Source organism: Notechis scutatus, chromosome 3 (assembly GCF_049901735.1).
Source record: "Notechis scutatus isolate UNSWTSFEM ecotype Mainland chromosome 3, rNotScu1.2, whole genome shotgun sequence".
Classification (NCBI taxonomy): Eukaryota; Metazoa; Chordata; class Lepidosauria; order Squamata; family Elapidae; genus Notechis; species Notechis scutatus.
The window spans coordinates 124,727,860-124,741,340 of NC_142011.1; the positions used below are offsets into that span (position 1 = coordinate 124,727,860).

At 38.0% G+C, this 13,481-nt stretch overlaps 1 protein-coding gene across 17 annotated transcripts in view; it reads right to left on the reverse strand.

Moving 5' to 3' along the window:
- CTNND2 (catenin delta 2) overlaps positions 1-13,481 on the reverse strand; it is a 492,160-nt gene that overhangs the window by 220,003 nt on the left and 258,676 nt on the right. For all 17 annotated transcript variants that reach the window (XR_015748772.1, XM_087961146.1, XM_087961145.1 and 14 more), the window contains one exon: positions 9,927-10,518. Coding sequence is in view for 16 of the 17 variants with exons in the window: in XM_087961146.1 (XP_087817272.1) it covers positions 9,927-10,518 (592 nt within the window). In the remaining variant the exon portion in view is untranslated. The remainder of the gene's footprint in view (positions 1-9,926; positions 10,519-13,481) is intronic.

Below are 13,481 nucleotides of genomic sequence, written 5' to 3' on the forward strand. Positions count from 1 at the left end.
ATCTTTTGTATAAAAATATGCCTTTTTTCTGTATATCATATAGTTTGCTTTAATATAATTATCACTTTTTTAAATAAATGCATACAACTGAAATGACATATGACCAGTGAGATCATATGTATAGAGTGATAATATGCCCCAAACTTACATATATAAAACACTGCCCCCCAAAAGTAAGTCTGTTACTCTCATACAATTCCATCATGCTTTTTTTCAATTCTGTCACAAGTAACAAATATATAAAGTGGGTTATCTGTATATAATGGCAGAAATGCTTGCATAGGATCAAGATTAAGGCCTTTGCCTGCAAATTACAAAATAATCATCAGATAGCAGGGACAGCAAGTGTTTCAGTAGCCTCTCAACTAAGTATTCAACAGTACCAAAGCTTCTGCATGCACATATTAACTTTCAAAAATCACTAATTGCTTCCACAAAACTAGAACCAGAGAGAAAAATTACCCGATGGTAGTTTAAATGAATTCAGTAATACATAGGGCCTAGCAGATGAGCCTTTTCAGCTATGGAATTCCCCCTTTGGAGATGAAGTCAGCCTCAAGCCTTCTGGCCTTTGGGAAAGCTCTCCAAATGTCTTTTTCTCCTAGCAAGCCTGAGGATCCCCTGATAATAGAGAGCCTACATGCTGATTATACTGTGTGTAAACATCTTCCCTCTCATGGTCTTACTTTATCCATGCCTATTGTTTAAATGGGCTTGCAAAATGTTTAATTCTTGGTTTTATTATATATCACTCACAATCATCGGGTTAGATAGGCAGCCATATAAATTTGACAAATAAAATAAAGTGGGGGAAGAATCCCAGAATTACTTGCCCCATACTATCCAGCCTTCAGAAAAGCTATATAATAACATAGGTTCAGATATCTATGCATGAAGACAATATGATTTCCTTTCACTTTTACCAATGTTAAGTGTAACTGAACTTAATAAAACAGATATACATATATAATCTACGGTCAAACTTTGTTCTACTTAATATAGAAGGCAGCTTGGTGTTAAAGTTGTTCAAAGTAGGGAATATGTTCATTTCAGAGTATCCTGAAAGGAAGAATATCAATAGCTGTTCTTTTTTGCAGCAAGTTGATAACTATAGTAATGCAGGAATAAGATGTGTAATCCTCCAGCTGACATGTTATCTTTTGGGGAGATATTAAATGGGGTTGTCAATGGGGGTAAAAGATAGCAATAATTCCATACCCATGTAATGAAATGAAGATTTATCCAGAACCAACATTGTAATTCAGATAATTTAACATTTTAAGCAGGAAAAATGTCTCCTTATTCATAAATGTATTAGTTTGATCCAAAAGTTAATAGTATATATAAAAATTAAACTGCAAGTTGTCCTGCATGGTTACTACTCTAATCTGAAAACAACCTTATATTCTGTTTTTTTTTTTTTAGAAAAGACAATCATATACCATATAATTTTCTCATAAAATGGAGGGAATCTAATAAACAACACAAGGGAATATCAAAGCATTAAACTGAAAATAGCAATAGCATTTAGACTTATATACTGCCCTATAATGCCTTACAGCAGTCTCTGGGAGATTTACAAGGTAGAAGAATTATTTGCATATTGCTCACAACAATCTGGTTCCTTTTTCCTTGGAAATATGGAAGGCTGAGTTAACCTTGAGCCCCATCAGGATCAAACTCCAGGCTGTGGGCAGAGTTTGCCTGCAATACTGCACTTTATCCACAGCACCAGCAGGACTCCTCATAGAAATGTAATCTTTTATGCAAGAAGATTCCATTAATAAGTATGTGTTTATTATGAACTCTGTTAGCACCCAATAAAATAGTTTCAGTCAACACAGTACCTGTATATTCTACCTGAGGGGGGAAAATGACAGAAAGCTGGTATCAGCCCTTCTTGTTGGACCAGAGTCCAGAACCAAAGTCATGAATATTAAAACTGATTTTATTCAGTGGTGGGCTGCTGGTTTGGTTCAGACTGGTTCTAGTGAACTGGTATGAATGATGATCACCCCTGCCCTATCCTGCCTTGTATTTCCTTCTTTTGCAGCTCAGCTGATTTGAGCGGCAACATGGATTACTGTATCTCAGCTGATCTATTTACCGGGGAAGGCTAGAAGATGAGCTGGAGAGGTTCAAATTGGTGTTTAGTGAATGCTGCACATGCACTTACAGAACCGGTTGTTAAAGTGGTTGCAGCCCACCACTGCTTTTATTATAGGGTTATAGTTACAGTCTTGCAATTCTGAATATGTTTCCCCTTCTCTGCCTTCATACTAAAGAGAACAAGGGACAGTCCAATCTGAGATGCTTTCTCAAATTATATTCCAGCTCTTATCCAACCACTCCCTTGGCTGTGACTCTGCCTCCTCTTCTGCAAGGTTTTTCTCATAGTCCATTACAGCTGGTACGGGAAATATCAATTGTTCCTAGGTGAGACAAAAATCATACCTTTCTGGCTCGGCAGACTGGCAGAAACAGCAGCGGTGATGGGATGGGTGGGAGAGGGGATGGCTATCACAAATGCAGCTGCGTACTTAACTATTCCTTCAAATCTAAATTTCATTCAAGTTTAAGGCACTGTTTTGTTACTAGATGTGTTTTTGTTATGGGGGAGTGCAATTACATTTCCAAATAGCTCTCCAAAAGAACAAACACACCTGTTAAAATAAAAGTAAGGCACAAGTCATGATATTAACATGCATGTATTAACTTTATGAGTCCCTTCAAAGCAGACTGGTTGTATTTGAAAGCTTTCTAGAAAAGCTGATATGTGCTAAGAGAAGAACATATTCAGCCAAGTATAATTATCCATTGGTACAAATGCACTGGAGAAAATTCAAAATATATTTTCCTTTTGACAGATAACAGTATAATCTTAACGTAATGCAAAACTGAATCTACCTGAGGTTTAGAGACAAAAGGAAAACCATGTGAAAATGGGCAGTATCACAATTAACAATTTTATAAAACGATCTCTTGCACTAGGCCAGACCAACTTGTATGGGGATGAAAGAAAACTTCCAAGTCTTACATTGCAAAGAAAGAAGAAAACAAAAACTTTCCTCTGTATAAACAAAAATCCAAATATATCTTGACCAAGAAACCAGACAAGCAATGTTATAAAGTATGGGGCATTAAATCTAGTTCATCTTCAAAACAAACAACATTCACAAACTTGTAGAAATGAGTCCCAAAATGATAATAGGAAAGACAACAAAGAGCTTGTTTACAGGACAGTAAAACTGAGATAATGCATATTTTAAAGCCAAACCATATACCATATTTTATTCAGCTGACAGCAGTTTCAGCACTAAAAGTATAACCCAGGAATATCAAACAAATACCTTAAAAGCTAGCCCTTGCTTAGATCACATGAAATATTTATTTCAAGAAATATAATGATTTCTAGTTTCCTGGTTTCATATTTACAGTTTTGTTTTGCTTTTTAAAACTACATATATATTTCAAATCTATTCTTGATAACTGTTTTAAGTCAGCATCAAACATTGCAACCAACATAACAAGAGACCGGGGGTGGGTGGGGGTGAGAATGCAAATACAGATAGTCCTTGAGTTATGACCATAATTGAGCTCAAAATTTATGTTGCTAAATGAAACATTTGTTAAGTGAGTTTTGCCCTATTTTACGATTTTTCTTGTTGATAAGTGAATTTGGATTCCCCATTGACTATGCTTGTCAGAAGTTTGCAAAAGTTGATCACACAGCCCTAGGACACTCCAACTGTCATAAGTAAGAGTCAGTTGCCAAGCATCTGAATTTTGATCCCATGACCACGGGCATGCTGCAATGGTTGTAAGTGTGGAAAATGGTCACAAGTTACTTTTTTCAGTGCCGTTGAATTTTGAACGGTCACTAAACAAACTGTTGTAAGTCAAGGACCACCTGTATTAGTTTAAGATCATAGAAATGCCATCCTCTGCTATAAACCAGTTTTCCATTTTGCTACAGAGAAAGGACTGAAGTTTAATGTTAGCTTACCAAGTGAAATTAGAAACCAATCAGTAAGCATGACATTAATTTGTTGTAGACAAAATAGAAAACTGGTTTATGAAACTAAGATTTCAAAATCGGTGTCTGAGGAAAGGGGATGGATCATAGACTTAATATTCATTCCTTATTCAATAAATCATGATTTTTTATAACAAGATCCCATGAACAGTATATTATTTTTATGTATGTAATTATTAAAAAGTTTATATAGCCATTCATCTTATGCACCGTAACAGGCCACTCACAAACAACTATAAATCTGTCCGTCTGTCTGTCTATCGATCTCTGTAAAATAAAAACAGGAAAGCATCCCCAAACTGCCATGCACCCCTACATTTTTGTAAGAAAACCTTATTGGGTTCCAGCCTCACACTTCTCTAATGCCTACGGGTAAAACCGAGTTTTCATGGCTTGCCTACCAGTGGGGAGAGTGTTCCAAAGGCAGGAAGAGCTACCCAGGTCCCACTAAATGGCAATATTTGAAGGAAGGAACATTCAAAGTGCTCCCACCCTATCAGACCTAGTAGAATGGGTAGATAACCCTGGGGAGAGATAGGACTGCAAATAAAGTCATCATCACAGAAATAAATACAAAGAAAATATTTGCAACTACTGGTAAATAGCATGCTTTTTTTAATACTGACCAGGGCCTCATAATGGATTTCCAACATCCACAGAATCCAACATCCAATGTGAATTTCCAATATCCACAGAATGTATATACACATTACATTGTTATAGAAATGGCTAGTATATATACTACTGTGTATAAAAAGTCGAGACTTTATGTTATTATTTTCTACTATGCTAAAAAGAGTAGGAATGCCTTTTGTTTCTTTTTCTCCTTCTACCCCACACTCTCTCTTCTTCTCTTTTTCCTCTGCCTGGTTTCTCATTATTTTTTATTTTCTTTTATATTTTATAGTCTGATAAATGAATTTTTTTTTAAGAAAAGATTACAAGTATACACAGATTACAAATGCAAAACCTAAACATGCTCTCTGTTTTAAACAGCTATGGGGAAAGTGTGACAAAAGGCTAATTCTTCCACATCAGAGTGGCCTAAAGATATCTACACACAACAGCATACATTTCTTATCAGGCAGCATTTTCAAAGAGGGAAACCTATGAAATTATACTCATAGCCATTACTTAAGCAAGTATTAAATGGAACTAAATGGAAAACCAAAAAGATAAGATGCTCAGAGTTAAGGGGCAGCTGTGATCAGCCAGTGTTTAAAAAGTTAGCAGAATGCTACTGAATGCTAAATTGTATCACTGCCTTCAGGGCAGGGAATAGAGGATCTAATTTTTCACATGAAGAGCAACATTATTGTATTACTTTTTAAAGGTGAGTGGTGAAAAATCCTGTTCCTATTTGTAAAAAGGCAAAATAATATTTCTTACAATACTTCGTTTAAATATATCCATCATTCTGCCACTTTAAGTTCTTGTACCTTTCTTCTAAAGAGTTTAATTGAAGAGATCTGGCAGTGTTTTATATTTAACAAAGACATCCTTTGATTCAAGAGTTCATTAGTCAGTGGAATTAAAAAAGTACTAAGAAACAAAAAACAAAAGACTTGTTCAGTTTTCCTCTCCTGAGATGTCATAATCTATCATGAACAAGATTTAAATTTCTAGCATGTACAATATATAAAGCAAAAAAAAAAAAAAAAACAACCACCCACTTTCAACAACAGAAATCAAATGAACAAAGTCTATTTTTTTCTATTTTGAAAAAAGTTATGTTTGTGGTTACTATTATTTTCTCTTCCAATTTACCCACACTGTACAATCGCATACACTGTTCAAGATTATATAGGAAATAAGTAATAAAATTTAGGAAACAACATGTTTAATGAAATGATAGCACTACCAGATTTGAGTGGCAAAAAAAACTAAAGGCTAAATGAAGGCAAGAAAAAGATACAGAAATCTTTATCACCCATCTAGTAGTTTTCTAAGATTTTTGCAGTATAGTTCTGATAGCATGAATAGAATATATATATATTTTTAAAAGCACACAAAACACTGAATGAAGTGTTAGGTAATGTTGGAATTATGGAACAAATTAACTGGATGTGTGGCATAACTCAGATCAATATTATAAGCAAATGGTATCATCAAACCATATTGAATTCAAAATTAAAAAAGCAGCAACAGCGCTTCACCTTTTCAAAGAGCAATAAACTTCAGTTTGTCACTCACTATTCAAGAAAGCTTCAGTTAATCTTGATTGATTTATACCTTCAGGACATCTATTATCACCTTTAGGCTCTTTCATTCAACATGTAATGTGTCAAAATGTCCTAGTTACCAAACTGAAAAGATTCATAATTATACAAAGACTGTGGGTATTTATTGGCGCCAGCCTGTAGAAGGAGGTCTCCTTAGCGATTTTTAGAACAAACAAGCCAGCCAAGAAGCCATTCATGTGAAAAAGCTGATGAGAAGTAATAGAATGCGATTTCTCAAACACCGTGAAAAGGACTGTTTACTCTTAAAGGCTTGCAAGTTTTTTTTTAAACAAACACAAAAAGATTATTCAATGCTTATAATTTTGTTTTTCATTAGTAACTTCAAAAAAATATGTCCACAAAAACTGCCGCTTTAGATGCAGTCTATGACATTAAACAAACTTTCAACCCTCTCCAATAAAAAGCAAAATACATTGCAGTGGATAGAAACAACAGAAAAGACATTTAAACAGCCTACTTAAGCTTAAGTGGTGCTCAGATCTTCTGATTCCAAGCACACTCTTAACTTTTCAGCAGAGATAAGAGCCAAAACTGAATTGCAATTTCTCTCGCTTATCAAAGACAAACAGGGTTGTTTTAAAAACTATTGATCTGCATTCTCCCCATATGTCTCTGCTGAGTTAGCAGACTCCTTCCTCTGTCCAAAAAACCCTCAAAACCATAACAACATCTTGCTATGTAGGTGATGATTCAATTATATAATCATCTACTCTGGATTTAGTTTTTCTTTTTCATAAGATGAGCATCTTTAGGAAATTATTTTCATGATCCATGGGCCATTTTTATATTATATTTTGTATTAATGTAATCTTTTCCCCTTGTTCACGTTTTTAGTAATATTTTATAAATTTTTAAATACAACTAACCCATATCTTCTGCTATCCAGAATATACAATACCCAAATTTGTATAGCCAAATGAATAGTTAAAATGATCATATTTTCTAACAAGCTTTTTCGAATTTGAAAATATAGAAATGTTGTTGCTTTTAATACAGTTAGTCCTTGGCTTACAAGTACAATTGAGCCCAAAATTTATGTTGCTAAGTGAGATAGTTAAGTGAGTTTTGCCCCACTTTATGACCTTTTGTGCCACAGTTGCTAAATGAATCACTGCAATTGTTAAGTTAGTAATATGGTTGTTAAGGGAATCTGGCTTCCTCCTTTACTTTGCTTATCAGAAGGTCACAAAAGATGATTGCAGGACCCCAGGACACAACCATCATAAATAGGAATCAGTTGTCAGGCACCTGAATTTTAATTACATGACATAGGGATACTTCAATGGCTGTAAGTGTGAAAAATAAGTCATAAATCAGTGCTGTTGTGACTTCAAACAGTCACTAAATGAACAGTTGTAAGTCTAGCACTACCTGTACTGTACTGTCTGGATTGCCAGTTGCTTTGGTCTCTCTTCAGCCTTACAGTCCCAGAAGGAACTGCCTGGCAAGAAAGAGACATACCTGGTCCCTTCCATTGGCCAAAAAAGGAACACCAGAAGAAGAAGGGATACACAGAAAAAGGGAAGCTGTGCAGAATAGGAACCCCCCCCCCACCCAAAGTCATGAGCCAAAACTGCCATTACAGTTTCAGAGTTATTTTTTTAATTACCACAAAAAGGACTACAAAATACTTTTTATGGTCTAATATGGGTTAATCTATTATAAGTGACCCATAGCTTACTGAAACATTGCAATCTTACTGCAAATAATCTCAGGTTCAATCAGTCACTGCTACCTCAGATAGAAGGTGTCCTTGCATTCCCATACAACTCTAGAAGACAGTTATCAGTCAATGCAGGCCATTCTTTTTCCTGCCCCTCAGGGTAGTCTGTTGCATGAGATTGAAGCAAGCAGTGACTGGGTCCAGAGCCAAAATTAGATATAGACGCTCTTTTTCTCAGATACCTCTTTTTCTTCTTTCTGAAACTATACTCTCTCTATTCCATGCTGCAGGCTGCAGAAAAAGGTCACCACTCTTAACAAAGGCCTAAACCAATTTTCTGTATTTGGCTTTGAGATTAGTTCAAAGGCTGCATGAAAATTAGTCTTATGGCCTCAGGTTAGCTAACAGTAATTTATTGAGTGGATCAGTTGCTAGACTTGGGCAAACAATACCTTTTTTTGCTAAACAGAGACAAAATGGGTATTCAACAGTATGATAACAAGATAAATTACACTATTTTTAGACCTTCAGCAGGTAGTGCCTGCAGAGACCATCAGATAAGAAACACCACCAAGGAACACTCCTACATTTATAATCTGTAGAGGTCATAAACTGAACATTCATTCACATTTCTTCCAACTTTCTTCACTTCTCTGGAAAAGGAAAGTGTTAGTACTATTGAAATAACATGCCATTTTGCTCAACAGTATTTGCTACTCTCTGGTAATAACCATGGCCACAACTACTCCACAGATCATTCTATATCTTTCATAAACTTATGCATCTTCTTTTATGTGGGTCTTTCAAGAGCTGGACATATGATTGGAACCATCAAATACAAATCGTTAGCAATGCAAACAAGTAAATAACTAAAAACGGACTTCTCCTTAAGTCATGACTGATTCTTGATTGAGAATCTTGGAGAGGTTTTTGTTTTTTTTACAGAATTACCAAAGTGTTTGCAAATTATTTCTTCCAGGATTTCCCCCCTCATGTCTCAGTCCAGCCACAGTCCCTTCCTTTGAAGGGTGGGATATTATAAAAACACAATTAAGAGAACAAAACTGTTTCTTAATTTTGCCTTATTTTTAAATAACACAGCACAATGCTAAAATAGATTGCTGATTACCGTTTTGCTTTACTTTTTTAAGGAGATACTTGAATATCTTCCAGATATCAGGAAACAAAACTTCCCAACTAATTCTTTTAAATGCCACACTCAGCCACATAAATCAGATGAGAGAACACATGAGCATGACAGCTGGTGTTACAGCAGTATCTTTCAAGTGGTTTTTACAACAGCAAAAATTCCCCACTGAAAAGAACACAGTTTAGTTATCTGATTACCAAGAAGATCAATAACTGCTCTTCAATTGCAAGGGTTTCTTTTTAAAGAAACAACCACCAGGTGATTCCTAAGGAATGGGAACCACAGCACTTTAATATTATTGGAAATTAGAAATCATTCTAAAAATCCATTTGGTAGCATCGCTATGCATCAGAGAATGCAACGCCAGCTAAATAAGAAACGGTGCATTCATTCAAGGAAGATATTGTTCTAATTTAAAAGAAAAACTTTCTTCCATGGAGCTTTTTTATCTGGCAAGAAGAGTATGGTGGAAATGAAAAGAATGTGAAGGGTCAACAGCAAATCTCTTGCTTTATAACAAACCCCAATGAAATCAGCAATGCCTCCCTTAGGCTAAGAGCATACAATCTGTTATTCCGCACTTATCGTCTGTTGGGATCGTCAGTTATTTGAGCTCACGCTAAAACAAGTTTAGTTTACAAGCAGGAATCGCTTAAGCCAGGACTTGGGGTAGAAGAAGGGGAACGTCAGCATCATCCTTCCGCCCCTCCCTCCTTTCCGAACCAGAGCAATCAAAATTACAAACGTTCTCCGGATGACAGATCTAGTTCAGCGGACCTTGGAGGGTGCGCCTTCAAAGGACTTGAAAAGGAAAAGGAGCATACTCTCTCTCACCTGCTAGGCTTCCGGGTCTCTGCAAAGTGGCCGTGGCATATAGTTCCTGGGAGTGTTTGCTGTACTGCTCGGAAGGGTGGACCAGCCTCTTGGTGGGCGAGAGGGTCGCGTAGGTGCCAATGGTGGAGCTCAGCTGATGAATGGGAGAGGAGATGTTGGACTGGATGGTGGGCGGGGAGGTGACCCGGATCGGAGAAGGCGAGAGCCCCGCCGTGGAGACGACGATGTTGATGGGCGAGCTGGTGCTGTAGGACTTGGCGAGGCGGCTGGGCGACTGCTTGGGAGACGAAACCCGCTGCGTGGTGCCGTAGCCCCCGCCGCCGCTCTCGGAGGCGGAGTCCGCCCGCTGGAGCTTGGTAGGCGAGCCCACCTGCTGCATGGACAAGGGCGAGCTCACTCTCTGCGCCGGCAGCGTGGAGCTGGAGTAGTAGAGGGCCGGCGAGTGTGGCTGCTGCGAGGAGGAGGAGCAGGAGGAGTCCGGCAAGTGGAAAGCGCTCCCATAGCTGGGCGCGAAGGTCTCCCTGGGCAGCGGCTGCGACGGGGGTGGCGGCGGCTCCGAAGTGGCGAGGTGGGCAGTCCGGCCAGTGGTGCCCTGCGAAGGAGGGGGATGGGCGGGGAGAGCGAGTGAGAAAAGGAGGCAGACGAGAGGCGGTCAACGGAGGAGGCGGTTTTGACCAGCTCACTCCCATATCCGCCCTCCCCCACCCCGTCCGGAGAACCGGGAAAGCAATTCAACGCGCCCCGGCGGCACATTTTTTGAGCCTTTGCCGCGGTCGGACCCCCATGCCTTGAAAATAAGCAATTACTGCGCAAATGCTCTTGCTACATAGGGTGAGGCTGTCATTGTAGTTGTGCTTTTAAAATTGTAGCTACAACTTTAAAAGCACAACTACAATGACGTGGGAAAATACCCGAACAAAGCTGAATACCATACATGTAAGTACCCGCGAAAACTTAAGAAAAAAAAAATCTATCTATCTCCTGGTTTGATGTTAAATAAAGTTCATCTTCGTCCCCTTTACTCGAAGGCTGTTCTACTATATTCACTCGAATTTGTCGCTTATGGTAACTACGGCCGCATTTTTAGCATCCCGTAGCCGAAATAAGTTCATCTTCGTCCCCTTTACTCGAAGGCTGTTCTACTATATTCACTCGAATTTGTCGCTTATGGTAACTACGGCCGCATTTTTAGCATCCCGTAGCCGAAATAAGATCGCCTAGTGTTTAAAAGATTCGGCTTCAAGGTTTTTTTCCTCTTTCCTCTCTACCCCGAAGCACGCTTGGAGAAATGGGCAAGAAAAGCGGACTTTCACCGCTAAGTTTATACTCTGAATAATAATCATATCTGTGTAAAACATAAGTGGCACAAAGTGTATTGTGCACTTAAAGTAATTTTCTTCCTTAAGAGGGTCTTGAGAATAGTTTACTGGGATATTCAAAGTATAATAGCCCTCGTTGTAAATCTCACTTCTTAGGGTATTTTTGGGGGGAGGGCCTTAGCTGATACACTAGCATTACAATGTTATTCTAAAGATACTGCATGTTGTGCAGCAACTACCGTAAATGTATTGCCTACAGAAAGAATTACTAGTAATCCTTCAGTTCTGTTGTATGCACTGTCACATTTACAGTTTTTCATGCAGGTGTTAGATAGAATGAAATGATCTAGCCTGGGGTTTGTCACTAACTGCAGTAGAAATATTTATTATCCTCATTTACAGGATTATAATAAACTCAGTTTTGTAAAATGATAACATAAGGCAGTAGAAGAAATACATTTATTTGTACTCTCAAAAAATTGGAATTTTTTTTTGACATCAATTTAAAAAAGCAAAGCAAATACTGATTTAAATGTCCCTTTTGAAAACAGTCAATATTTCTGTAATAGCATGTTCTCCAGTATGTAAGACAAGCAATAGGATACTTGGCACGTTGTCCTACTTAGAATTCTTGGATAGGATTCTAGTTCTAGAATATTAATCAGTGCATCATCAATTGATCTCAAGGTTTCTTGTGATACACCTAGGTCAGTGATGGCTAACCTTTTTGTCATCGCGTGCCGAAACTGCGTGCATACATGCGCATGTGTGCCTGCAACCATAATGCGAAGTGTGCATGACCGTGCCCCTGGCGCATACACACATGACCCCCCTGCTTCCTTATCCCCTTGCGCATGTGTGCATGACCCCCCTCGCCTCTGTGCATGCGTGTGACTTTCCCGCATGCCCCACACATGTATTTTAGATACCCGACAATCAGTTGACTGGTGGGAGGTGTGCACGCATGCGCAGTGGACCTGATCTGAGGCGATGGCTCGCGTGCCAGCAGAAATGGCTCTGGGTGCCATTTCCAGCATGCATGCCATAGGTTCGCCATCATGGACCTAGGTAGAACCTCACCTTGAATACTATTCCCTACATTCTAGTTGGTAGAAACAGTTGCTGAAGCACAAATCCTCTTGCAAAGCAGAAACAAGTTGGAGAATCTGTTTTCTGACTTCTTAGAACTTCTCTTAGCCTTGAAACAGCTGGCTAGCTCATGGGTCAAAATTTATTTTATCTAATTGTTTAAATGCAATTAGAAAAAAAATCACCCAAGATTTTTCCTACTGGTTTTCAATCTGATAAATATGCTTTTGAAATTTCTTTTGGAAACGCGAATTTCTGTGAAAATCTTATGGAGTATGGTGACTTTGCACAGTTGAGAGGTGTACCATGTGAATATCATCTCTTTCTAGGTACAATCTTTTATCTACCCTTTCTCTCCATGCACCAAATCCCCAAAGGCTATTTCAGATAGAAAATGATGATAATGAGAGAGACTTAAAAGCAAGTGAAAGATGTTTGTAACAGGAAAGAACAAAACTCGCTGCGGTGGCACTTTCTTACCACTTCAATAAGGTAATTCAAAAACTTCACCGGGATAATTTTTTAAAAACCTCTTAATGGACCCTAAGAATAAGATTTTAGTTTGTTGTTATAGCATATTTTAAATTGCTGTTCACTATTAAATATCAAGTGGACAGCTTTAGAAATCAATAGATAAATCTTTTCTGGGAAGAAAACTGAGGAATTTCAAGTGAGGATCTATTTGCCCATTCTTCATCAGTTCATACACAGATGGAAGGGGAACCTGGATGCAGTCATATTAAGAAGCAAAAGGGAGTAGGCTAAGTTGTTTTCTTTCTTTTTAAAGGAGAGTAAGGACTGTGACATGTATCCAGAGAAATATTGTATATTGCTATACCTGAGTAAATGTTTGTGTAAAATCAGTTTATATCAAACTATATGGATGGCTTCTTGTTTACAGCTGATAAAGTTAGCAAGGGTTAAAACATTTGTCTTCTACCTGATGTTCCCCAGATGGGTTGGGAGTCCCATTCTCAGCCAATAGGTATTGGCTGGAAATTTGGGGAATGAAAATTATATAATACAACTGGAAGACACCAGATTTAGAAAATGTGTTGAACAAATTCATGTAGGATAACTGTGGTAAGGTTAGCTCAGCCTTGAGTTTAGAAAAGGGCATGTTTGGATACCAGTTGGAGCAAGCAAC